The sequence below is a fragment of the Brachypodium distachyon genome, chromosome 4 (assembly GCF_000005505.3).
Source record: "Brachypodium distachyon strain Bd21 chromosome 4, Brachypodium_distachyon_v3.0, whole genome shotgun sequence".
In the NCBI taxonomy this organism is placed as follows: Eukaryota; Viridiplantae; Streptophyta; class Magnoliopsida; order Poales; family Poaceae; genus Brachypodium; species Brachypodium distachyon.
Window position 1 is genome coordinate 39,968,487 of NC_016134.3, and position 26,309 is coordinate 39,994,795.

At 41.7% G+C, this 26,309-nt stretch overlaps 4 protein-coding genes across 10 annotated transcripts; 2 read left to right on the forward strand and 2 right to left on the reverse strand.

Moving 5' to 3' along the window:
* The first annotated feature begins 7,787 nt into the window (after positions 1 to 7,787).
* LOC100839042 (cyclin-C1-1) lies at positions 7,788 to 12,045 on the forward strand. Its single transcript, XM_003578329.4, has 9 exons — positions 7,788 to 7,954; positions 8,058 to 8,164; positions 8,602 to 8,641; positions 9,773 to 9,817; positions 10,212 to 10,333; positions 10,415 to 10,529; positions 10,698 to 10,742; positions 11,395 to 11,542; positions 11,631 to 12,045. The coding sequence occupies exons 1-9, from the start codon at positions 7,923 to 7,925 to the stop codon at positions 11,748 to 11,750; spliced, it is 774 nt and encodes a 257-aa protein (XP_003578377.1). The 5' UTR covers positions 7,788 to 7,922; the 3' UTR covers positions 11,751 to 12,045.
* Positions 12,046 to 12,086: 41 nt separating this feature from the next.
* Positions 12,087 to 15,746, reverse strand: LOC100839348 (E3 ubiquitin-protein ligase RNF4). Of its 3 annotated transcripts, none has more exons than XM_003578330.4 (6): positions 15,595 to 15,744; positions 14,645 to 14,946; positions 14,300 to 14,366; positions 13,768 to 13,838; positions 12,645 to 12,885; positions 12,087 to 12,523 (listed from the first exon to the last, which is right to left on the reverse strand). In XM_003578330.4, exons 2-6 carry the CDS (start codon positions 14,852 to 14,854, stop codon positions 12,519 to 12,521), a joined length of 594 nt encoding a protein of 197 aa, XP_003578378.1. In that variant the 5' UTR covers positions 14,855 to 14,946; positions 15,595 to 15,744; the 3' UTR covers positions 12,087 to 12,518. The 3 variants fall into 3 exon arrangements, with proteins under 3 accessions (XP_003578378.1, XP_024318685.1, XP_024318686.1); XM_024462917.1 differs by having other exon boundaries at positions 12,119 to 12,523; positions 13,743 to 13,838; positions 15,595 to 15,746; XM_024462918.1 differs by having other exon boundaries at positions 12,119 to 12,523; positions 13,743 to 13,838; positions 14,645 to 14,938; positions 15,595 to 15,729.
* Positions 15,747 to 15,792: 46 nt separating this feature from the next.
* On the forward strand, positions 15,793 to 18,220 carry LOC100839648. The gene is made up of 4 exons (XM_003578331.4): positions 15,793 to 16,066; positions 16,160 to 16,291; positions 16,500 to 16,901; positions 17,908 to 18,220. Exons 1-4 carry the CDS (start codon positions 15,918 to 15,920, stop codon positions 18,044 to 18,046), a joined length of 822 nt encoding a protein of 273 aa, XP_003578379.1. The 5' UTR covers positions 15,793 to 15,917; the 3' UTR covers positions 18,047 to 18,220.
* Positions 18,173 to 23,865, reverse strand: LOC100842375. 5 transcript variants are annotated; one of them, XR_732641.3, is made up of 9 exons: positions 23,555 to 23,865; positions 23,370 to 23,482; positions 22,933 to 23,008; positions 22,410 to 22,438; positions 22,097 to 22,190; positions 21,805 to 21,894; positions 21,476 to 21,662; positions 20,816 to 21,044; positions 19,844 to 19,983 (listed from the first exon to the last, which is right to left on the reverse strand). XR_732641.3 is itself a non-coding variant. In XM_010240031.3 (8 exons), exons 1-8 carry the CDS (start codon positions 23,711 to 23,713, stop codon positions 18,191 to 18,193), a joined length of 852 nt encoding a protein of 283 aa, XP_010238333.1. In that variant the 5' UTR covers positions 23,714 to 23,819; the 3' UTR covers positions 18,173 to 18,190. The 5 variants fall into 5 exon arrangements, 3 of the variants coding, with proteins under 3 accessions (XP_010238333.1, XP_003576708.1, XP_014758815.1); XR_002966044.1 differs by having other exon boundaries at positions 20,816 to 20,975; positions 23,555 to 23,864; XM_010240031.3 differs by lacking the exons at positions 19,844 to 19,983; positions 20,816 to 21,044 and adding an exon at positions 18,173 to 18,294 and having other exon boundaries at positions 23,555 to 23,819.
* Between the last annotated feature and the right edge of the window lie 2,444 nt (positions 23,866 to 26,309).

Genomic DNA, 26,309 nt, shown 5'->3' on the forward strand with positions numbered 1-26,309 from the left:
GGAGAGAGGAGCGCAGGGGCGAGTGAGAGAGAAGGGAGGTGGGAGCTAGGGCGCACGGGTGATTCTTTTGCATATGTTCACGCGTTGAGGTCGTATGTCCGGTAAAAGACGCTTTATTCGTTTTTCTATTTAAATGCAACGCCACGTCTCTAAGAGTCGAGCACTGGGCCTGGCATAAGAAGCGTAAGAAGTAAGATTGCACTTAAAAGATATATACGGCACAATCGAGCAAAGGCCAATTCTTTTCGGCTTATAAAACAGCTTCTAGGTCCAGAACAGGTGAAGCCGAAAAGAACTCAATTCCAATCAGTTTCTACCAGCAGCCCAACCCCAAAAATCCTTCATATGAGAAAAAACTTGTCCAGGGCAGCTTCCTGGGCTTCTGAAAAATCCCACCTTTCTTTGCCTCAGAAAGGCACTCTAATTACACGAGAATGCCACCGCGTACCGCTTCGTTCTTTTCTCTCCCGTGCAGCCCCGAGCGAATCCTCCTATCTCCTCTCCTCTTCCTCTCCAGCCACGATTAGGGTTCCTCCGGCCGCCGCCCTGCTGTTTCGCTGCTCCGCCGCCACGGATTCGTCCCTGGCCGCCGCCTTCTCCTCAAGCCGAGCCGCCGCGGATTCGGCCCCCGGACACCGCCGGATTCGTCCCAGAGCCGGCAGTCAGCCGCTGTCCGTGCTCCGGTATGAGCCGCCGCTCTACTCCTCCGCTTCTGGTTCAATTCAGCCATGGCTCCGCTAGTCAGCCGCCGCTCTGGCCATTCCTGTGGGCCGAAGCCATGGCGCCGCCGCCGCGGGAATCCATCCCCTACGGGCAGTCATGGCGGCGCGACCGCGGGAATCCGCTACCCCGCCGGCTCAAGCCCTTACTCAGCCGCCGTCGCCCCGAACTCCTGCTCGGCCGCTGCCTGAACTTCCCCGTTGTTGTTGCTGCCTTGTTGCACGCTGCTCCAATTCTGTCAACGAAACGACATGCTGATCTTCTCATTTTCTTTTTTGAAACGGATGTGTTTGATCTTCTTGACCATGTTTTTACATGAGTAGCAACTGATGAGTAGAAATTTTCATGGATGAGTAGTGACAGATTATTAGAATTTTGTGTATATGAATGTATAGAACGGAATCTCCGTGGATGAGTAGCGATGGATTAATAGAATTTTTTTGTATATGAATGTGCAGTAAAACAATACTAGTACCAGTAATTGATATCAACTAGTAAAAACAAAACAATGTTTCAGTCTAAGGGCATTCTAGACTTTTCACCAGAATACACGAACAACAAGCTGAGACGTAAAAACAAAACAATGTTTCACTCTAAGGGCATTCTAGACTTTTCACCAGAATACACGAACAACAAGCCGAGACGTAAAAACAACAATGTTTCAGTCTAAGGGCATTCTAGACTTTTCACCAGAATACACGAACAACAAGCTGAGACGTAAAAACAAAACAAGACTTTTCACCAGAATACACGAACAACAAGTTGAGACGTAGAAAACGAAAAAAAAAAGGACTGCAGTTTCATTGTGTCTTTTTCCCATCACAGTTTCTGAGGCTAGAGAATTTTAAGCCGTTTCGGCCGAAAAGAACTGCCCTAAGACTCACAAGCAGCAGAAGATCGATATTTGCTTGATTCCTGACAATTACAGGGGGAGCTAGACACCAGGCCATTGGTTGGAAGAGTGTAGTAGTACCATGCTACGACGATCCATCAAAAGTGTAGTACCATGCATGCATGCATGGCCAGTGTGCTTTGTTTGGATGCAGTCTAGTAGTGTACTGACGATTCGCACGACCACATGCATGATCCCTAATTGTCTGGATGTGCATACGTATACGTAACTACGTATACAGACACTCCTAGATACGTATAAGAGATCAGTCCATAGGCAAACAAACAAAACACATACGGTCCTGGTACTGACGTACGGCCGGTCGACACACATTTGTCGGTGGCTGAAAGCAACGCAAACATGCAAGCGGTTGAAACCATCTACCTTCACTCTCGAATTAAAAATTCCTGACTACTCCATGTTTCAAAATCATCCGACTAATTAACTGTCAATCAAAACTAGCATACTGTTATACTCCGTATACACGTTGTCTGGCTAATTGTGTTGCAAAATTTTGTAACCATACAACGACAAGTATTTTTTTTTAGAAAAAAGATGGTCGTTTCCATCATTCGATTAGATAGAAAGAAATAGCTGTACAGGAGGGGCCCTAAGGAAGACCCCTCGGAGAGAAGGAGGAGCAAAATAACGAAAAAAGCGAGAGAAAAGCCTAATCTCCCGGGTTCGTGGAGCAAAATAATGAAAAAAAGGACAAATATTTAGGAACGGAGAGAATAGTACGGAGTGTTGAAGTAAATTGTCTAGTCTCTTTCCATCAGCTCGGATTTTTGGTTCAGATGGCTAGCACATGCAATTCAATATGGTAGAGCGGGAGGTCTCAAGTTCGACTCTTGGCCAACGCAATATTAAAATAAAATATATGCGGCTTCAAAGAGCAAAGACGTAGGATGAGTGTTGAAGTAAATTGTCTAGCAACTTTTCATCAGCTCGGGCTTTTGATTCAGCCGGCGAGCACATGCAATTCAATTAGTTCAAGGAGACAATTTCCTAACGGGCAATCAAGGTAAATGCCGCATCACAATCACTAGCTAGTGGTCGATCAGGGAACAGAGACACATGCATGCACGCCAGATTGGCACGTCCGTTTTTGATCTCCATCATGCTTTGTGTGACTCGTGGGAACATGCATTTCACGGATCAAATAACTTGGGTGAGCGAGCTCCGTCGTCAATGAGGAGGAGGGCTCGCTATATTCGCTAACCCCACAAAACCCCACTTGCGCTTGTTACGTCAAAGCCTGGGCCAACACCTCGGTTCGTACTGTGTGTGAAGACGATCGGTACGACGGTACGTCGTGATTCGTGAGGAAGAAGCCGTGTACGGGTCCACGGTAAGGCCAGACAAAAGATGCTGCAGGGGGCAATTTATCCCGCGTTAAGTTCCTTGTCAGTATCCGTGTTAATTAAGCTCAGCTGTATAAAATCATTTGCATTTAATCAGGTCCTAAATGAAATCGGTACTTAACCAAAGTTAAATTTAACAGATCTTTTTATTGCACCTCTCCGTCTCAAATTATAAGATGTTCTATCTTTGGGCATTAAAAAAAGCAAAGTTATAGAAAAATGCACTAATATATACTATTTACAATATCAAATAACAATTTTTTCATAAACATACGAAGATATACAACATAACGGAATTAAACTAATTTAGAGTGTATATGTTGATATAGTTTTCTGTAAATAATCTTGATCAAGTTTTAAGAACTTTGACCAAGGAGAAAGATAGGACATCTTTTAATTTTGAACAGAGGGTGTGTTTGCCAAAACAACCAGAGTATTTTTATTGTGTATTATTTTATAATAAGCAAACACAAAGACAAAATTAGCGAAGGGTTTAATTATTGCATTTTGCACCCAATGGTTGTATATGAGCTCCGCCACTGCATTGTTTGTCTTTGCTGTGCGGCAGAGTCTAATGGATCAGCTCCTATAAGGGGGAGGCATGCATGCATGTGCTAAATTTGAAGCTTCAAAATAATTTATCTCCCAGATCATTAATCTGATTAAAGATCAGAGATGACGGTTGAGTTCGACTCAACAAGTGCTCCAAAACAAGACCATAGTTTTTACTAGTTTTTTATGATTTTTTTACGCCATCGGTTACCAGACACCATAGTAGCTGTGACACAATTGTTATATAGACACAATTGTTACATTCGCCAACTGATCTCGAGTGCGTGGATTATCCCTAATGTCAAGTGCACTGTTAATGCAGCGGAATTAATTAGAAGAGAGGACTTTTTTCTGCGAGGGAAGACAAATCCTGATATATGGCTTTCAAGATATATAAAATATATAAATGGGCATCACAATCGCTGCCTCACTGGCCAGTGGTCCGGCAGATGAGAAACAACTGAAACATGCACGCAGACGTACAGGGCTGATCGGTCGAGGGCAACATCTCGTCTGAATCCCGTACCGCGTTCAAATTCGATGCTCTATCAGAACGTACAATAGAAATTTTAGCCAGCAGCTGGAGAAACAGTTCAGTTTCTTCAGTTTCTGGATCGAAGATTCTGCAGCAGCAGCGACTGGATAGGAGCAAGTTAGAGCAAGAATAACAGTGTGCTATAAGCTGGTTAAAAGAATTAAAATATTATTTTGATATTTAGTTGGAGGAAAAAGAAGATGAAAGAGAAAAAAAGTGGGCGGTTAACTAGTAGCCAGCTGCAACACGTGCTCCTAGACACCCTGTGAGACTGTAATATAGACCTGTTATTAATAAAGTAGTGTTTCTTATAGCCAACTTATTATACATGCGAAACTGCCTCACATACGATGCTTTTGTCGTCCGATAGTCTTACAATGCTGGGTTCATTCGTTTTCTCTGCCTTGAACCCCGTGCTCAAGGTCCAGCCCATATATGTTAATACCCAACCCATGTTTGCCACGTAGTGTCGTACGTGAGTCCGATGAAATTTTGTCGTACGTATAGCACTGCTGTTATACATGCTAGTTATTATACTGCTTAAAAATAACATGACAACGATTACAGCCAGCATCAGGACCATGACTGTTAATCTTGCTCTTCTAGCGGATCGGTCCACATGTTTCTGTTTCCGCACCAATAGGAGTCGGGGGCGAGCAAGAAGCATCCATCAAATCATGCTCTTGGTTAATCCTTTTGTGTCATTTTCCATCAGCTGCCCCGATGGGACAGCCGACAGCATGCGATTTTCTTGGCTGAAACGTACGTACATCATGGATCGGGGACGTAGATGGTAGCTACAAAAACATCACTCATATCACACGAAACCTATATCATCAGTAATGTGACGAATGTGCGTTCGTCGAAGACCTCGAAGTAAACCACGGATTTCAGATCATGTTGAAGTACTCCGTACCAGAACTGGAGTATACTCCCTTGGTCCGAAAACAAGTGTACATGCGGCCATGCACGTATCAAGAGGAGATGCAAGGCATGGCAAAGATCTGCTGCATTGCATGTAAACAACGCTCGTCAATCGATCGATTTGCGCCAGCAGCTTCTTCATTGAGATGCACTCCTGCCATGAATGCGACTATACATTCGACATATATGTATCAATGTATGCACCGAAATTTATTCTATGGAGCCAAAGTGCCGGTAGCCAGTACCCCAGTAGGTACTGGTTCCATGTGCTTGTCGACCGCAGGGTCCCATTCAAGAGCTGCGTATACGTACGCCACAAACTTTCCTTTAATTTGGTCTGGCAAATAAGCTCGTCTGAACTGTCGGTGCAATGAGCATGCAGCTTCAGAAATTCAGACTTCATGACCTGACGGCAAACACCATTTTCATTCACATGTATTGTTCGTGGAGTTCAGAATTAGTTTTTTTTTGTGTGGATAAGAGTTCAGAATGAGTTTGCTAGAAAACTCTATAGGAGAAACATGTATGTGTGTATACTGAACACCACGAGACTTGATTCACGTATACATGCATTGCACCGTAAGTGGGGGTGCACCGGTGCAGTATTGATCTGGATTTTCAGGGTAATGAGTATAGCTTCAGAAGTTCAGACTTCTGAACGAACGGAGAGCGCCATTTTCCTTCACATTGTTCATCGAATTCAAACTTAATTGGCTACAGAACGCTGCGTGGATATGCATGTATCCACGTGATGATGTTTCTGCTGGCCAGCCATCGATCGGTCTCCTTGGTCATTTCGTGCGTCATATTCCAATCCAGACAAGTCCAATCAATTCAATCCGGCGACCATGCACGCTTTAGCATCTCTTCCAACCCGTCAGATAAGAATAAAGTAAAAAAGAAACATACGGAGCAGTGCTGAAACTTTAAAATAGGAGAGCGTATAGTTATTTCTAGGTCAACAATCGTATCCATCAAATGGCGATTTTTTTATCCATCGAATCTACATTAATTTTACACGAATCTCAATGATTAAATCAAAAGGTTATTATCATCTACTAAGAAAATAGTTATTTCTTAGTCGCCTAAGAAATAGCAAAACCGTTTAAAATATGGATGGTTCGCGGGATATAGAAAATGTCTTAGTAAAACAGAAAACTAAGATTTATTTTTGAAAAAGAGGCTGCATTGACTCGTGGATGCACAAATGGCACATCCATATATTTTATTAGTTCAGTGTTTTTTGTCAACACGAGTTTAAAATACATACCTAGAAAAAGCTATAAAAACACAAAAGGCAATCGTGTGTTTTCTCCTTTAAAAATAAGATCTAGGGAAATTTTATTATGTTTTTTCTTTGTTCTATTTCTTTAAATCAAACGGATGAGTAGTTCCACCAATAGAAATTTTCTTATTTACATGTTCTTACCTACTCCCTCCAATCCATATGAATTGTCGAAATATTACATGCATCTAGATGACTTTTAAGCATAGATACATTCATATTTGGGCAAATTTGAGACAATAAATATGGATCGGAGGGAGTACTATATATGAATCATAGAGGCTCTGGAATATAAAGTTAAGGGAGAGCAAACAACAATCCAATAACTACTCCTACTTAAGCAACATAAACTTTGCAAGAGGAGTTGGTGGTGCGGCTGAACGGGCAATGTCAACAGCAAGTTGAAGGCCATGCGGAGGTCTCAAACATGTAGGCAGAGATACTATTGGCGATACTTCTGGCAACGTGGCGGCGACCGGTGTGGTGGCGTCGTTGCTGTGAAGAATGACGATGACGACAGGTCAGGCAAGTGACATAGGAACACCAGTGTCTTGGGACTTCTAGCTCGGTCGAAGCTGCTTAAGGGTGTCTTTTCGATGAGTTATGAGGTGACACCAGGACAATAGGTTAGTGGGAATATGATTTTTTTCTTTCTCTAGCTTGTTATCATTTTGAGCAGTAATAATTGAACGGTCTTTATGTCTTCAACATTAAGATTATGTTCAATGCAGAGGCCGGACGTCCTCCTTTAAAAAAACAACAACAACAAGATATACCAAATTATATTTCCATGTCAACGTACTCTGTCAAAACCAAGTTGGATCATCCAATCCAACAAATAACCTACGTAAAACTGGATAGGGGATATACTTACTAGATATCTAATCCCATGCATGGACCGGGATTGGGCAGCAGTACCCGTACCGGTCAGTCTCAAGCGTGGACTGGTGGTTGAGGCGTCAACGTGCAGGGGCGACTCCCCTAATTAATTCCGGCATCATTCGACGACAGGTAGACAGGCAGTCGATGGATCGGTCTCGCCGGCCTTTTGGACATGAACCTGATATCGAATTATTGTCGAGATCAAGATTCAGGAACGACGATGGCGACTACGTTCATTACAAGATGACGACGCAGCTTATAATGTACCGATGCTTCTTCTGAGAGTAAAGATATCATGTTTTTGTTGTCCTGATATTCCAAGAGAGGTTAAGGAAACCTAGAACGAGGGCGTGTCTTGAGAGTTGAGCCGCACTTCGATTTACGACAAATCGCTCCTTTTCTTTGCCTCCTATCATCATTTTCCTAGCTAACGTTTTCTTGCATTCATGGAGTGTATAGAGTTTTTTTATTTTTACGTAGCGCAGTTCTGCAAAGTGGCTGTATTCGGATTCGGGCAAAGTTCTTCCCGAAAAAGAAGAAGGAATTCGGGCAAAGTGACTGCAGAATTCCTGCGTGGGCTGAATCATATGGATCGGAGGCCTGCTTCTTTGGGCTCGGCCCGAGAAACTTGTTCTCCTCCGCGTACGATTCGCGAGTCGCAATCCTACTCGGGTGCTGCCGTGCTCCCCTCTTCTCCAAGGAAACTCCGACTCGCGGACTCCACCCCTCCCCTCCGGCGGCGAGGCTCGCCGGACTAGCCAACCCAGGATGGCCGCCAACTTCTGGGCTTCTTCGCACTCGTAAGGCTCCATCTCCCGGTCCCAGTCGATTTGGTTTTTCCTGAGATGCCGTGGATTGAAGCTGCTAATTGCGTGGCATGTGTGCTTGATCCGACGCGAGCAGCAAGCAGCTGCTGGACCCGGAGGAGGTGGATGTGGTTCCAGCGGCGGACCGCGAGCGGGGAATCACCGCGGAGGAGTTCCGCCTCGTCAAGATCCACATGTCCTCCCGTGAGCTCCTCCTCCCTTTCCTTACTCGTTTAGTATTAATGAAACATAGTTAGGTTTCTCTTTGAATCTGTAGTGAATAAGGGAGGAAATAGAGTTGCTCATTTCTTAGCTCAATTTGCTAATGGAGGTGTAGATGCTGCGCTTTTGCAGCTAGAGTCACCTCCCGGCTATTGCAGAGCTTCTCGCTCATGATTGTAAGAACATTATTCCAATCTAATAAAATCCCCTATTCCACCGCGAGAAATTAAATTATGAAACATAGTTTAGTTTTCTTTTACCGTGCAAAGTTTGATTACCGTTATGATAAAATTCACTGTAACACAAATGTTAAACAATCCCTATATCTTAGGGCATTGGTTTGGAGCGGTCGTAATTTCTTTCTTAGAAGTGATTTACATTTATTTTTTCTTACTGAGTGAAGCATTTGCTGCCTTCAGATATTTGGCGGTTGGCGCAGCAGGTCAAAGTTAGACAAAGGTTAGACCTTATTTCCATTGCCTGCTCTGAACCATTATTTTCTACTGTGTAATGGCATACTCTCAACCATACCAGTGCATTACATAGGACTGAATAACTTAAAAACTAGCCAACGACAGATAGGGAATCCAACGCCAAATATTATAGAACCAATTTGAAATAGGATTACAGCACACAACCAAACGCAACAAAGAGCAGAGTTCATTTCCTGAGAGATCTCCCTGTCCACACCACCATTCCATTTCCTCTGATTAACTCAGGTCAAAGTCTCGCTTGCACCCATCCATTCAATCTGTTAAATGCCTCAACTGTGATCAGATGCAGCTGGCGTGACCCCTGATGAACAATGTCTTGGACCGCTATTGTCTGCAATCCACCCCAGTAATCCATCAGCAAACAAATGGTGTAAATGACAGATAAGGGATCATCAGGAAATTTATTGCCAAAGAGAAGCATAATTCCTAGTTTTCATCGAGGCCCATGATACTGCAGATATGCCAACTGGCACCAGTCTCTTCAGCCCTTTGCCAAGTTTATCCATCCGAGCTCCCGACCGATGGACTTCATTTGGCACTAAAGCAAAAACTGAAAATAGCTCTACTGTAGTTAGCAGGCTTTCCTCCTGCACTCGTATATGCTGTAGTTTACTCTAGCAAAGACACAACCAAGGAGATCTCCATAGTACTTTATGGTTGCCGAGAAAGAAAAAAAATGGCTGCTTCTATTTGTGATAGATATTTTTTGTCACTTACTGAAGTGGCTACTATTATATCTACAGAATTGATACATATTAGCGTATATACTCTTGCCTTATTACCTGGAACATGTTTATTGTTTCCCTCATCAGTTTCATCTTGCTTCTAACGTTTTTACCTAGTTTGTTTGAACTTCAGGATTGATATTGAAAGCTAATTGCTTTAATAAAAAAATGAAGTCACCGACTCGATCGTCTTCTTTGTTCTCATTTACCTGTAGTCCTGTATTGTTTACAAGTCGAACTGGAGTATTATTTAGTTCATGTCTGCTATAGAGTCACTCACTTCTCCTGGTTATGTTATCCGGTACATTTTTCACCAGATTTATCTGGCATTAACTCATGACAGTGGTTATCTTAAATCATTGTTATTTCAGAGTCATAGCTACTGCCATCACTTACTTCAGGCGTGTCTACACAAGGTATCATTTTCTACCTAGAAGGATTCGTGGGATATGTAATTTCTTTTTATTTTACTGTTGTTTTAATCATCTGGAGAAATGAAATTATGCTATGTTGCTCTAGTATTTTGTGACTGTAAGATGTTTTTGTTTCTTGGTTTGTTTCAACGAGAACTCATGTGCTTCAGCTACAACTATTAGATCGAACCTCAACCATAACTATAGATTTTACCATGGAATATTCTGAACTTTGAGCATCAAACTCGTGTTTCTATACTTTCTGTCACCAAAAGTTGGGCATGAAGGTTCATATCTTTTTACTTGTTTCGACATATTTCCTTGAACATTTAATTCTTTTTTTTCTAATAGAATGTAAGTAGTTAGAATTTTATCCCAATGCTGAATCTTTTTACAGAAAAAGCATGACTGAGTATGATCCACGTTTGGTAGCACCGGCTTGTTTATATTTGGCATCAAAGGTAGAGGAGAGCACAGTGCAAGCAAGGCTTCTTGTCTTCTACATAAAAAAGATGTGTGGTAGGTCTGATGTTTATACAGACATACAGTTTACCTAGAAGAACTGCACTAACCATTTATTTTCTTTCCCCTGAATTACAGGTTCTGATGATAAGTACCGATTTGAAATCAAGGATATCCTCGAAATGGAAATGAAGCTCCTGGAAGCACTCGATTATTATTTGGTTGTTTACCATCCATATCGTCCTCTTTTACAGTAAGATCCTGTTTCCCATGATATCAGCGTAACAATTGGTATTTTCCACTGGAATTAGTGGAATATGCCTTTTATTGTTCATATTCTATTAATTTAGAACCCAAGTATTTTCCACAGAGTCTGCAATGGTTAAGGTGTTTGACTCTTGAAAGATTTTCTGTTTTACAGTTTATTACAGGATGCTGGCATAACAGATCTGACACAATTTGCCTGGTAAGAACTGCTTTATGGCTGCAACTATGCAATGTAGCGTTAAATTGTTTAGAGAATGCTGTTATTGTGGAATGGAACTTGTAGGCCTTTATAATTCCTCCACGGTGTCCTTTTATTCTATTGGTGGGTTTTTAGGTTTCTATGCAAGAAATGTTGTTATCTATGCTTTTAGTAGTTTTTAAAATCTAGAACTTTTTTGAAACATTTTACTACATGAGGATGTTAATGTCTTTGAACTGTATATTTTATATGATAAGGGGTATTTACATTTGGAAATGCTGTATGCAATATCTTTGGTAAGACCGTAGCCTGTAGGCCTGTAGGGGACATATGAATGGAAACAGACCGCCTGATGTACGGCACCTGCCGTGGTGTGGGTCCGGGTCAAACGTATCAGCGACCACCACAGCAGGTACCGTACGTTAAAGGAGCCGCACATATGAATATATGATGCAAGTACCTCAGCTTCGTTTTCCTTCTAATTTTACATTACTAAAGTACGGTGGGTTGCTAAGATAAATAGCTTTTATCCAAAACCACATGGGAAACAAATATAAGTGAGATGCCTATAGTACTATTTTTTGGTGTACGATATGCTCAATCTTCAACTTGACAATTCTATCATGATTAGCCATTGTTTTTTTTTTTGCAGGGGACTTGTCAATGATACTTATAAGATGGATCTTATTCTCATATACCCTCCCTATATGATTGCATTGGCCTGCATATACATTGCAAGTGTTCTTAAAGATAAGGACACAACTACGTGGTTTGAAGAACTCCGTGTTGATATGAACATTGTAAGCCTTTTTATTGATATTTTTGCACCGATTGATTCTCTTATCATATTCATCTGTTGTTTCATTGACATTCATTTGCAACATGTAGGTTAAGAATATATCAATGGAAATATTGGACTTCTATGAAACCTACAAGGTTGACCCTCAAAGAGGCCTCTCTGAGGACAAAATCGCCCCGGTGATGAACAAGTTGCCAGCAAAGGCCTAACACAGATTTGGTGCCTATTTCTAGCTATGTCAGTACCGTCGTTTAACCACGTTGCAACATGCATGACTGGAGTTTGTGTCACCACATTTGTAAATTTGAAGGCCTGATATTGGATGTGCTCCAGTGGATCTGATTGTGACGTATTTCCAAAACAAAGAACCCTATGATGGGAATAGTTTGGATGTGCTTGTAATAGTGCTTGACATCTGTCTATTGTACATAAGTAGAATAATCTCAGTATGTCTCTGCTTACTGAGATGAATTTAAAGTTCAACAAGTACCGAGTTTATCTTCTCATACATGTCTCCTCCAGCAGCATAGTAGCTGACTAGCCAATTTAAATCGCAATAGAATGCCAGGTTAGGCACTTAAGAAGAACGTACAGTCGTACACCACTGAACAAGTGAGTTCAGAGATATTTAACAAGCGTTAGATACATCAACTACCAGCCATGGAAAGGGGTTACACGGCTAATAGCCTAATACATGCTCTTTCCGTCCCATGTTAAGTGACTTTCTGTTACATGTATCTTAACGTTTTTAAGGCATAGATACATTCATATTTGGTCAAATTTGAGTCATGGGACGGAGGGTGTACAACAGAGTGTAAGAGCATTTTTAAGTTGCTGCAAACAATAATAGAAGACTAGACAAATTTGTTATCCGTTTAGGCAGAAGGCTATCCATTCCGCTTGTCATCAGGATGCATTTGCATAGGTACATCTAGGTGATTGTACACTGTTCTCGTCATACACCCTGAGAGAGCTTCTCACCCTGACAATACAATCAAAAAGTTACATGTTGCTAGAAGTTCCATTGGCACATCCAACGAGACCATATTTGATTGAACTGAAATTGACCAGAATGAGGCTGGTAGATAGTTGAAAGGGCTAACCGGAAGCAACAGAGTTTGGAAGGTAAATACGGTGGAAATTGTTCATTCTCAAGCTCTTTCGGCAAGTAGGGCATTTCTTCTGGACCTGGATGGATTGCTTGATGCAACTTGTGCAGAAGATATGACCACATATTGTTGTGGAGGGCTCCTCCAACTTGTTCCAACACACTGGACAGGTAAATATTGGTTCCTTCGGAGCCACCTTTGCAGGCTCTTTGGTAGTTTTCACCGCATTTTTTGACTGCCACAAGAAACGTGGAGTCAGAGTTTAAGACAAATCACGAGGTACTAAATAATTTTCGCAAAAAAAACAAGGTAGCAAATAAGCCACGAGTAGTAGCAACTGGACAGAAAGATTGCCTGTATAGAGTGGCTTTTTCAGATGGAAATATCCTCTACCATATCAGAACAATATTGTTCAGAACAAACATGTTTGTGCATAGCACCTATATAGCAGAAGGCAAGATGCTGCCAGAAATTTGGTGATTGCAAAATTGCCAGCCATCTTAACTGTTGGCAGTTATCAGAACAATATGGACAGATCTATATGACATCATCAATAAATAATTAACCCCTTTTGTCCACTAAAAGTACAACATAATCCACAACTGATATCGGAAGGATAAAGGGAAGATTGTCTACCGTACCAGCTGCTATTTACATGAGTCCGGATGTTCTGCTTACACAACCACACGGTTACACTATCACACCGCACATTTCAGCTTTTAGATCGGTGATGTTCCTTTCCTGAGCTGCAGTAGAAATTGGGCAAGGCTATATTTGTCACGTCTGTCTTGTCGCCGTCTAGGACTGCTGGCCCATACGCTACACCTACGCATACTGAGTTACTGACATGTCCATACATTGTCAGTAACTCAGTATGCGTATGGGCGCCTTTTGGCAAAAAGAAAAAACTGGTGAAAAACAAGTCGGGATCCAAAATGTTCTCTGGATCTCAAAGCACACATCTACGGTATGGATAGTGTAAGCGTGTGGTTGTGTAAGCGTTTTTGCTTTTCCGTAGTTACATAAAACAAAGAGTAGAGTACTACACAACTATCAGTAATCAAACTGAACCTTAAGGCTAAGAAAGTTTACTCATTCCAAGTGTAGAAAATAAAACCTGCAAGCTGGACCCTTCGCCTGTTTCTGGAGAGATGTTTATCACAGGTGCAACTCTTCGACGTTTGTTCCCTGCTTTATGAGAATGCACAGTTGCGTTACCATCATGAAACACTCTTGATTGAATAAATCACAAGGTAGATGAGGCTTAAATGACAGGAGAAAAAAATTAGATAGCATAATGGCAAACATTTTTACATCATTTTGTGGTTTGCAGAGTCAGTTTCAATATCTATGCAATACTCTGCACCTTGTAACAAGAAATTACAATGAGAAATTAGAAACAAGTAAAGCTAGAAGTCTAATTTCAGCATAGCCTATATGTCTGCTACCACTAGAAAGTAAACTGAAGTCCTCATGGTATAATCAACATCTGCAGTCATCTTAGCAGCATGATATAAGTAATGACCCAAAAATTATTGGTGTTGTTTATAAGTTAGACAGTTTCAGAAGAATCTGTCAACGTAGATCATCAATCACCCAATTTCTGTAACGTTAGAAGCCAAATCAATTCTATGAAAATAACAACTAACCTTCCTGGCTAGCATCTACCTCTAAATCAACTACTGTCACAGGCTGCCTCCTTATTCTCCCGTTCCTCTGCAAATTGCAAGATAGTTCAATATAAATGGCATTACTGATGCATCATATTTATTTATTTATTTATTATAATTACCAAGTTACAAAAGTCTTCCATAAAAGAAAAGCTAGCTGTGCCTCAGAAGCATGGATAATGTACAACAAAAGTTACCAAAAGCTGCCATGCTCCTTAGATGTCACTATGGCCCCAATGACAGAACATCGATATGCACAGTAACATCGTTCTCCTAATTTTCAGTGGTAGAATTTTCAATTCAAGAAAACAAAAGGCAATGTACCTGAGGAGGCACTTGCGAAGGCAATATGGCCTGCACTTCATCATCGAGAGCTTCCACGTCGATGGGTGAGGTGCGTGCACCAGTGGACGATGTTGATACCCCACGCCGGCTGCCCAGCTCTTGGGAGCTCATGTCCAAGTTCACAACAACCTTATCAGCAGACCTACCTTGCCTTCCTGAGGCACGCCTTGCGCCACTGATAGTACTCATGTTACAGTTGATGCTGGAGCTCCCCTTACCTCCTTACAGCTCAGAACCGACCCCAAATTCAAACGGGTATGATTTAACTGTTACCTACAGCTCTGACAATTATGTGTCGACTATCAGTAAACATTTTAACCTGCAACCATCTTAAAGCAGTACAGAATATGTATAATTGATCAAGGACATCAATACTCGGATCAAACTTTCGACCATCTTGCAACACCATTTTGAACCAAACATAAAAATCCTTCTCCAGAATTCCACCATTAAAAGCTCGTTCGAGATGGGAAAACAAAGCATTTCGGAAATTGAGCTGGAATCACAAAGAGTAGCGAAATTGGGGCATAAACCTAGCGACCTGCTGAATCCGACACCGGGATCACCACGAATCGAGCAAGCAAAACACCCGTAACAACGGATTAAGCTGGCAAACTGTATGCAGAATAACTGAACACCTGAAGAAGAAAAACTACAGCACAAACGAAACAGTTACCCCCAATTCTCGATTCCCAGGAGAAACGCACCGAATCAACCTAGCCTGAGGGCGCGAACTCCCCCTAGGGACGAGCGAATTCGACCTACGAACCGGGGAACTGGCAGAGCAACCGGATCGAAGAACGATCCCTCAAGTCCTCATGCGGGATTACTTCGTTCAATCAACGCCTACAGGTTCATCCCGCACAAATCGACACGAAACAGGGGAAGATACGCACGAGGACGGAGAGAGAGATGGAGATCGCACTTACTGGAAATCCCCAGCTCGATCGGAGGAGCACAAGAGGCAGCCGCCACTAGCGCACTCAAATTTTAATCCGGACTGCTCTCCTCCCTGGTTTCCCCCTGTTTGAAACGAAGGAACCCTAAAGAGAACAAAAGGAGGCGATCTTTCTCCTCCTACCTGTGGGTCCCGCCAGGAAGTAACTGGCAGGTGGGAACACGAAACAGTGGGCCCCACAGTCTGTACGACGACTCCTTGACCCCGACGGCCGACGAGGTTGTAAAGTACTGACTGTGGGGCCCACTGCTGTCGTGGAGTTTTTTGTAGGAAAAAGAAAAGTTGAGAACAACCATGGCGGCGGCCGCACGGGACCTGCGGCGGCGAAGGGGCCGCGCTCCTGGGGTTGCCTCCGCCGCTGCGGCGGACGACGACGGGGAGGAGCAGCACCTCAACCCCTTCCTCTTGGACGCAGCTCCCTCCTCCTCCAGAGTCCAGTTCAGGTGCGTGCTCGTCTTGCGGTTAATGTGATGCTTGTTCTGCTGCTGCCCTTCTGGTTCTGGATAGTTCATCCGGTTGTATACGGTGTGGAGCAGGAATGTTGCGTCGCGTGCGCGCTGGATGGAGGAGGCTGGCGCAGCGGAGGTGGTCGATAGCAAGGGGAAGCTCTGGCTGACCACCGGTATCACCCGTGGCGTCAAGCTGTACTACAACGTCGAGGAGATCGGGTACACCACCTGTTTGATGAAATGTCGTAACGATGCAGCATGTCCCGGATTTCTCATATTTGATTGTGCATGTGTTTTAGCCACAGATTGGAATTTGGACTCGTTAAAAGTCCAGAACTCATTGCTTAGGGATTATGCATGAACCGCATGTCATGGGTTTCTGTATTCAAATATTTCGACTTGCAAGTTGACTGATAAAACTATGCAGGTTCTTGGCAGAAAGAGGGGCATTGGTTCTTCTCGATAACAAGGATGAAACCATAGGAATGCAGGATATCTACAAAAAGATTGCTGGAGGAAATTATGGGTGCTCCTGGGATGCCTTCCAAGCTTACAAGCACTTGAAATTGCTTGGCTACATTATTGGACGACATGGTGTTCCCTGGACACTGAAGCATAGCTGTACTTCTGAAATTACTGACTCATCCAAGAGTGTGACTGACACTGACTGGAGCTTTGATAGAGCTAACGGTGCCTGCAATGACATCACCAAATTGTTCAAAGAAATGCATATAGATGATATATATCCATCCTTTGAAGTGCACCTACCAAACAGCAAATTTAAAAAGTCATCCCCAGGACTCCCTAGTTTCCTCCTATGTCTGTTAAAGTAATGTTACTTCTCCCATCACTTAAACACCACACATTCACGCTTATGAACTAGTGCATTTTTGTGTTACAGTAGTTCATGTCTTTTTTTTTTTAATATTTTAGTGTAGGATGACAGGGTTTATCTTCATTCAGGTTGTCCTAGAATGACTTAATTAATTATCCTTGACATGACTGCATAAATTTTTGGTTGTCTGTTTGATATGATTTTAGTAAGCTCGTCTTGTTTAAAATGTATGCGATTGCCCCTTGCACATATATGGTCTGAACTTTTTGTATTTAGGCATGCAGGATGTGTGAATCACATGTTATTAATTTTTTTTTTGTGCACATGGCCACATTGGCAGTATATTTTCCTTGTCATAACATGTGTTCTGTGGATATAGATTTAGGCCCTGTTTGTTTGGGCTTCTGCTTCAGCTTTTGATGCTTCTAGCCCTTTAAAAAGCACTTCTCCCGTTTACACATGAAACTGAGAAGCACGTCCGGAGGAGCTTCTGGGGAGAAGTGCTTTTTAGAGGGCTAGAAGCATCAAAAGCTGAAGCAGAAGCCCAAACAAACATGGCCTAATTCTCTCTGTTATATCCACTCACAACGGGTATCATGTTTGAGCTGTATGAATGGAGGTAATTTAAGTTAGTACTATCGGAGCTGAAAGGAAATATGTCGTTTCTAAACAGAACTATGTCTTGCAATCAAATTGTACAATTGGTCATGATTTTTTCATTTATATGCTGATCATGTGTCCATTAGTTGAATCACAAGTTCTTTTCATTTTCCAAATAAAGAAACAACTGATTCTAAGCATACATTTGGTAGTTTGAAGAGAACAGAACTATCATAAGGTATAAAAGCAGGTAAAGAGCTGCACAGAAGGTGACATTATATTAATAACCTTCGCAACAATATAGGGTCGAAGTCTAGCAGTTTATGGTTGTTTTCATTTACTCCGATTCAGTTGACTCGCATTTCCATCCATCATATTTTTTTTCTTCAATTTGGTGCAGAGACAAGCCACCCTCAAGGTCCGAACTAGAAACTGTGGAAAACAAGTTCGAAGGCATTGCTCTCAAATTTTGCCATGTTGATAATGGACGCGTCAGCTTTCTCTCCTTCGACAAAGTTTTAGTTCCTAGTTTGCCCTGATAGACAGCAGCAGGAATGTTTGTTAGTTTTCACCTGCTCTGGTCCTGGCTGTAAGCTATTAACTCAGCCTGCATGCGGATGTGTATTTCTTCTTGGTTGTAGTGAACTAATGGTTGCCAGCCAAAATATGCTGAACACTTATCCTTAGTACATAACTTGTTTGCTTCCCCTGTCTCGGCTCGAACTGGTCCCATCCTGATCCGTCAATTTTCTGGACGGTGTTAACAATCTATGATTTTCATGAATACCTGCACGGATGTAACAAAGGAACAAAAATGAATACATGGATACTCTCTGAACATGTAGTTTGTATGATAGGAAAACATAATTATCAGCAAGAACTTTTGAAGACAAATCAATTGATAAATTTCATGTCTTAAAAAACACATTAATATAGCAAGTCTTTGTCAAAGCTTGCTTTAACGAAATCAAATACACCAACCTTTGTGAAAGATAGGGAGTATAATAGAGTAAATTAAAATGACAACAATTTTCATAGCCAGTGAATTCTGAAATGTTTTATCACTCAAATGCTGTAGGCTATTTAAGATCAATTTTTGTTGTTAACTTTGTCTCAACGAGATCTTCGAAACTACGATCTTATATTGATGTATTTCAACGACTTGCTTTTTTCGTTTAAAAGTTATCGCCAAATAACTTATGCTATCAACCTGTATCATGTTTAAAAGTTATGGCCAAGTACTTGCTAATATTTTTTTGCGAGGAATTACCTGCTAATTTTCTTGGTTAGCTTAAGAGATCAACGTCTTACTTTTAGTTCAAGGCACGTGAACACATTGTTTTTTGGCATTATGTGTGTAAACACCAACATGGGAAGAGCTACAACTATATTCCTAGCTTGTGTCCCTCATATTGCAAATGAAGTTACTACAATACTAAGTGATATACACCTTTGGTAAAAAGTTATCATACTGGTTAGTTTTCAGTTACGATGCAACGATGCACTATTTACTGGCGTGCTGTACTTTACCCATGACATCTATTTGCTTGTGTATAGAGTTACGCCTAATTTAGTTAATCGTCTGGTCGCTTGGATTGATTCTTCGTTGTATCAGTAGGTAAGCTAGGTAGGTTTCTTTTCTGTACAGTGTAAACCCTTTTGTCTTTCGTTTCTTTTGTGTTGGTTAATAAATTGTTGTAGGGGTTTCCCCAACTTTTTAGTCAAAAAAAAAACATGATGAACCATTTGGTGGAAAATTTACCAAACGATGTAGTTCCTTTGATCCTAAATTCTTGACTCAAATTTGTCTAAATATGGATGTATCTATTCTTAAAAAGCGTCTAGATACATGTAATATTTTGACAACAATTTAGGATCGGAGGGAGTAGTTACCATAGTGGTTGGTATTAGTTACCACGATGGTGATAATGTATTTGTCGGGATGTTTAATAGCTACACCACAGAAACTTCTTTTTTCAGGCACCAAACAAGCTCCAGGCGGCAGCCTGGCAACACCTCATGTCAGGCTAGCCAAGACTATCAAATCATCTAATGGATACATTGATCTAGACATCTAGTGTATAAATTTCCCTTTCTTTGCCTCATCACTGTAGCTGTTCTTTCGAAGTAACAAAGCAGGATTGAGCAATGGCGTGTCAAATCGTGTCCAGTCTTTGCTTCTTAGTTACTACGTATGATCTTGTTTCGGGTGGTGTCACCGTAACTTTTGGTTTCCCGACTGCGATGAATGCCACTCTCTTCTTCGTCTCGGATTTGGAATCTGCATTTTGAGTTGAATGCACAGGTGCGGCGAGCGTGTCAGGAAGAGAATCCACAGTGTTTTCATTTGGTAATTGCCCCCCACTATGAGAATCTCCAGCATCGCCACCGTGATGGATGGTTTTATCTGATTGGTCTAACAGGGAAGCATCTTGTTGCTTGGCTGGGGAGTTTGATCCCTCAAGATTTTCCATCTCTATATGCCACAAGTGCAGCATTAGAATTTAAGAAACCTTAAAGCATGACGTGATAAAACCATAAGTAAGCATTGCTTGCATTCCTATTCTCTGAGATACAAAACAAATAATTGGTAACAAAAGACATATCATTTTGGAATGGTCACCCAGAACAACATATGCACATTAATTTATAATTGGAGCATGCAACCTACAAAAAATGTAAAAAGGGAACTGATCACAAGTCACACTATAGTTGTAATCCAGTAATCATAATCTCAGCTATTATTCAGCTAGGATAACCTATCTTAGTATAGCAACAACTGTCAGTATGTTATCTGACATATCAAGATAATGCTATTATACCAAAATATCATGCTAAACACCAGTAGTCCACCGGTAAGTTACATATCCCAAATGCATACTCTTAAGTGTCTTGTCAAATGTCATCTGCCATAAGAGACATGGAGATGTTACCACGAAACACTGAAGTGCCATTAGAACTTCTAGGTAGGCAATTGGAGGTATGCTCTAACAATCTTTACCACTATACAGTTTGGAACTGCATGGAGATGCAAGTACCTTTCGACTTGGCAATCTAACAGTCCTAGGGACCCCAATAATTTCATGCCCTCCTGACGGATGGTGGTAGCAGTTGCTAAAAAATATACTCCCTCCGTCCCATATTAAGTGACTCAAATTTGCCCAAATATAGATGTACTTGTACCCAAAAGGAGTCTAGATACATGTAATATTTCATCACTTAATATGGGACGGAGTATTTAGTACTAGCAGTGCAGCGATGCTCTAGAATCTTCTGCCAGAGACTAGCTAGGGGCCATTGGCACTCACTGATTTATGGGCCAGAAGGAATGATACCCCACATGTAAGTAGGTGTATCGTGAGATATTGTTCGAGATAAAGCATTTCCCTCTATCCAGTGCCCTCTTCCAAAGATGTATATGAAGGGCCCATCATTGTTGCCACAGGTTCTGTTCCACACAAATTATCTCTGCACGAGTGACCAAATTGTGGGCCATACAGTACAAAAGTACATCACCCCTCATGCCCGTGAGAAAATCTGAGAGGTATGGTCAGAGTAGAAGAGTCAATTTGGCCCATAATTGCAATGATTATTCTTTTCTTTTCCGTTGAAGAGGCATGATCAGTTGAGCACCTTATAATTCTTGCAATTAGAATAGAAAGTAATAGCACCTTACATTGCTTGAAAGGACTATATTTTTATTAACCATTTTTATATTACATCATTGTATATAACAGTCCATTTCAAGAGTAAAAATTAGATAGCTGATATATCATGTGCCCATTGGCAACTATTTCAATGGAACGATTTAGCAGATTGATAGATTCTTCAAGGGTCTCACATATTTCATATAAATTTGATTTAAAGATGCACTATGTTTATCAGCAGGCAGTCACGTGAAAAAAATGCAAGAGCTAACTCCAAATGCTCATATACATGATGAATCAGAGCAGGTAAAGCATTCAAACCTTCACTAACAAGTCCAAGAGTCTCATACTGGATTGATAAATCTGGAGTACAAGACTTCTGAATGTCATCTTGGGCTTTCTGACAGCTAGCTTTGGTCCTTTCATTCAAAACAAATTTATCTTTCACCCATACACACTCCAGGATAGTATTGGGATCATTGCTTGAGGGGTAATACTCTCTGAAAGCCTGTGGAAATGAAGAGTCAAAATTATGTAGTGAGCTAACTACAAGTTTCAGTCACTAAACATGTGTAAAAGCATGATTTTTCTAGTACAATTTTTTCATGACCGACAAAGAAACAGGCTACTAGTGTGGAAGCAAAACATACCTGCACCCTATCAATACTGATCCGAACAGCCTGCTTCCTATCCGTAAGATCAGTAACCTTATTATATATTGATACAACATCAAGTAACATCTGCGAACACGGTAATCAGATGGGTCAGCGTCTTAAGCAAAATCTCTGCAGTCTGCAGTTCGAAGTTGGCATTTATTAGATTCCTAGAATATTACATGTAACAGTTTGATTCAAAATTAGTTGGTATACAAATTTGTGGCTGATTTATTATTTGAATTTGCTTGATACAATCACATACATGCCTGTACACTATGTCACTCACCTGTTGGATCAGGACCCTCACTCTAGCAAGCAAAGCGAGCAGTGCTGCGCAAAGGTCTACAAAAAACGATCTAGCAAGTAAAAATGTGATCTGACTGTAGTATGGATTAAGGAATTCTGCATAGCTAGCAACCAAATTGGCATGAAAGTAACTATGAAGATTTGTTTCTCTTTTCTTTGTAAAGATAACAGATGGTAAGGTGAAACATGCTGCGTTAAGGCAATTCAAGTGTGAGCATACACCTTGTTTTATTTACTTTTATTTCTGTGCATAGGAAAACAACAGAAACAAGGGAACAAAAAAAAAAGGATACACTGCTCCCTTCATGACTGGTTCAGCCATCTGCACAGGATAGACAAAACATTAGTGTTTTCCTTCTGAAGTGAAAACCAACTTAGCCATTTCCTCTCCTGAAGCTGATCACTGATCAAGAATCGATTGTAAAGTACAATGACTCTTCCAGCAGTACATATCATTGAATTAAAACAATACAGAGTTTCTCAAGTAATGAACTTCATGTACCACAACACCTGAAAGGATGGGTTTATACTAAATACAGACTCATTAGAAATCTTCCAAACATGCAAGGATAATCACAACACGTCGCTGCTGAATCCTCGTTAGCTAAACAACAGAAGTAAAACAAAACGTGGCAATATTAATAGACTCTTTTAAACTTTCAAATTCCAGCATTGTCAAACTCGGTTACTTGCAAGAAACATCTGGCTGTGCTATATCAACTGAAACATTGCATTTATGATTCTACCAAGGTATTTGAGTAAGCTAAAATAGGATCATTTGCAAATTGCAACAGAGTCAACAGACAAAAAACATACCTGAGATAACAAACGGGCAACCCCTAAAAGCCTCTTATGGTGACTATGGTTTGCACCAGGCTTCTTCTTAGCCTGCCTGTAAAATAGGACATTAAACAATTGGCCAACTAGCCAACCTAATCAAATAATAGCATCCCTTCAAAAAGAATAAAATCAAATGAGATGAGATGATATGAACTGCCAAGCAATTAGTCAAGGTGCATACAAAGTTACAAATGCAAACTTCTAGTTACAGAGCAGGACCAAGCCCAGAAATCATTAGCGAGTCCACTTTCCTTTACTACATCTCCTACCTTGCAAGGACCAGGATTTTATCATGACAAAACCACATGTTTCAAACACGAAAAATAGTATTGCTTGTGAGGACGTAGTTTTGCCATAATAGTGTTTCATACACACAAAGTCATATAGCTCGGCGGATGTGAAGCCTGACGGACCTGCTGGGCACAAGGATCGTGTTGGGTGGCTTGCGGCTGGCGAGTACGGGAAACGTGGCGTTGAGGACCTCCACGATATTGGCGCTCAGCAGCAGCTTCAGGTCCCTCCTCACCTGCGCGCCCAAAACACCTGAACGCCGTGGGGGGGCTTACACCTAGGTATACCAAGTAGGAATAGATAGTACCTTGAGGAGGTACTGGAAGTAGGCGGCGCTGCGGTGCTGGTTCCTGTGCTTGTACACGAGGCGCTCCAGCACCCCCGCCTCCGCCTGCAGGTGCCGCACGGCCGCCCGCAGCCGCTGCTCCTCCCCCTCCTCCCCTGGACTCTCTTGACGCTGCGCCATGCCGACCGCGGGCTTGGTAGCCGTGGTGGATGCGATGGAGATGGCGGCGGACGGGGGGCGGACCGGCGGAGGGCGGCGCGGTCGAGTAGTCGATTTCTAGGCTCTAGCTACGGAACGAACGGGGCTCAGGGAAGCCTGCCGCGTAGGATTAGGCCCGGAACCGAAGGGCAGCTTTGAAAAACTGTCCGAGCTTTTGGCCCACCTTTTCTTGTTCCGTCAGGGCCTGAAGTGGGCCGGACAATCGACATAGATGCCTCCCAATTATTCACAGTTTACTAAAGCCAGACGGTTTGGTCTCCTCCGCCGGCTGCTGCCGGCTGCTATGTGTAAAATTAACCAGACGATACCCGCGCGTTGCTGTGCGCGTTGCTGAAAAATTCTTGAAAATCAAAATTAGAACACATGCAAATTATTTAAAAAGTATCATGAAAATCATAAACTGGACATAGTAGATAATAGATCTACGGTGCAACATAACAGCAAGCAAAATCTAAAAAATGCCATGATATTCCACCTAGCTGAATGCCTTCTACTAATTGGCAAAATAGGGAGAAAATCGTTGCATTAGAATACAAAAATAATTGCTAACTATATCTCGAAACCACTGAGTTTATAGTTATAGCTCTTTTTCTTTTGCGGATAAAAGAGGGGGATTCCCCAAGCCATGAAAAAGTGCAATTATCAATTCTACCAGAGTTAACCAAAAGATGAGATACAATATTTTGATCCTGTGTGATCTTGCTACTCGAACACCTGGTCTTAGCAAGATGAGTTCGCTAATAGTCGACACAATTGTTGTATCTTGAAAGATTCTGGTCAGTAGCTTCAATAAGAGAAATGGCCTCACAGTCACTCTCCGCAAGAAAAGGCTGACTTGTCCAGGTCTGGGTAAGATGGATGCCCTCCTCACATGCAGCCAGCTCTGCGCTTAATGGATTCGGACAATGGAAAATATATCTACACGCCATGAAAATTGGCTTACAATCTCGGCCGCGATTCGCGAAGGACCACACCAGCCCCAGCCGAACCATCTTCGAAGAAGAAGGAGCCATCAACATTGAGTTTCAGTTCAGAACGAACAGGACGGAGAGCCAGGTTGCTTTAGTGGCAGGTTTTTCCCGGTTCCTGTGTCTTCCCTTCTGAAACCTAGACATAGTCACATGTTTACTTTTAACATCAGATTTAGGAACGGTCGCGAGGCTTTAGTCGGAGGAGCAGGTTTGTTGTGAGTAAGATCATTGTGAACGTGCCAAATATGCCAAAGGGTCATCATTATAACCGCATTTTGTTGCTGAGAAAACCTGGAGAGAAGCTTGCAAATCCACTCCCATGAGTTCGGAGTGCACTGTTCCAAATCCGGCAAACCCCAAAGCTCTAATTACTCTCCAGAGCTCTATAGTCACGCCTCTTACCTCTTGAAATGTCAGAATCAGCGATACAACATAGTAGTATACTGAGCAGAATACATTGGAGGCAACTAAAAAATGTGAATAATGATAAGGGGAACATGGCATGATAGGAAATTAATATTACCTGAGACAAACAAAAAGGTATTTGAATGGCAAACCGGTAAAAAAAGTCTGGAGCTAAAAACTGGAACCACACATGCTTCTATAATCCTATAGTTTTGGCTTGCTGGTTATTGCTTAATTATCAAAAAGGTAAAGCTGAAAAAGGCCGCACGTTAGATAATACTAAGATTGTAAAAAAGTAGAACTTCAACACTCTGATCCCCTACCTCCCTCCTATCTCTCTGCCAGCTGCCCTTGAAGAAATCACCCAGTTGTTCTAATCATATGATTTAATTGCAACATTTTCCATCTAGTGCTACTATTCACAGCTGATGAGACTAAAAATTTATTCACAGAACATGATGAACCTGGTGACAGGGATGGAGTGAGAGGGACCTCATCTTACCTGATTGATCTTTGTGTGCTTTTCTACTTCCCGCTGCACGACTACACTGGATCCTAACTATTCTCGATTCCACTGCCATCTCCCTGCGACCCACACATTTGTGATCATTGATTTGCTCTGCTAGTTGCAACGGGAATCTTGTAAGTTACTTGAGTGATTTGAATATGTAGTATTAAACAGTATATAAACTCACATAAAAATTACCGGACTCATATCACCAAAGCAACTGGAAAACAACATTCTATGATAAACACAACAAAAGAATTAGAAAAGCAAGACACCGGTCTTCTAAAAATATAGGAATGCAACCAAAGATGGTACATCAGTAACGACAGTAAGAGTAACAAAAAAAATTTATGAGGTGAGAGCCTTGTGTACCGATGCAAGCAGGTTGTTCCTTTCTTACACATCGCTGAAAAATCCCGCAATTCTTGGCACTATCCATATTTGCAAATCACACACACACAAAAGCAAGCAATTTCCTTTCTGTTTGTAGATTGCCATCAAGGGAAGAAAGCACACGTGTTTTGGTTTGCAGAACATGATCGAGAGGAGCTAATTTCAACAAACAATTCATATATGCTCATCCAATGCAATCAAGGATGGTACAACAGGAACAACATCAAGAATAACAAAACATATTAGAGGAGGGAGACTTGTTTACCGATGCAAGCAGGTC

Coding starts and splice junctions, on each gene's coding strand:
- LOC100839042 (XM_003578329.4), top strand. CDS start 7,923: ATGGCCGCCAACTTCTGGGCTTCTTCGCACTC. Junction 8,642..9,772: donor CAGGTCAAAGTTAGACAAAG/GTTAGACCTTAT, acceptor TTGTTATTTCAG/AGTCATAGCTACTGCCATCA. Junction 10,530..10,697: donor CCATATCGTCCTCTTTTACA/GTAAGATCCTGT, acceptor TCTGTTTTACAG/TTTATTACAGGATGCTGGCA.
- LOC100839348 (XM_024462917.1), bottom strand. CDS start 14,854: ATGAGTACTATCAGTGGCGCAAGGCGTGCCTCAGGAAGGCAAGGTAGG. Junction 14,367..14,644: donor CTTCGCAAGTGCCTCCTCAG/GTACATTGCCTT, acceptor TGCAATTTGCAG/AGGAACGGGAGAATAAGGAG. Junction 12,524..12,644: donor TCCAAACTCTGTTGCTTCCG/GTTAGCCCTTTC, acceptor TTGTATTGTCAG/GGTGAGAAGCTCTCTCAGGG.
- LOC100839648 (XM_003578331.4), top strand. CDS start 15,918: ATGGCGGCGGCCGCACGGGACCTGCGGCGGCGAAGGGGCCGCGCTCCT. Junction 16,292..16,499: donor TACAACGTCGAGGAGATCGG/GTACACCACCTG, acceptor AAAACTATGCAG/GTTCTTGGCAGAAAGAGGGG. Junction 16,902..17,907: donor TTCCTCCTATGTCTGTTAAA/GTAATGTTACTT, acceptor AATTTGGTGCAG/AGACAAGCCACCCTCAAGGT.
- LOC100842375 (XM_003576660.4), bottom strand. CDS start 23,713: ATGGCGCAGCGTCAAGAGAGTCCAGGGGAGGAGGGGGAGGAGCAGCGG. Junction 21,895..22,096: donor TGAGGGTCCTGATCCAACAG/GTGAGTGACATA, acceptor CCGTGTTCGCAG/ATGTTACTTGATGTTGTATC. Junction 19,984..21,475: donor TCTTGGACTTGTTAGTGAAG/GTTTGAATGCTT, acceptor TGTGGCATATAG/AGATGGAAAATCTTGAGGGA.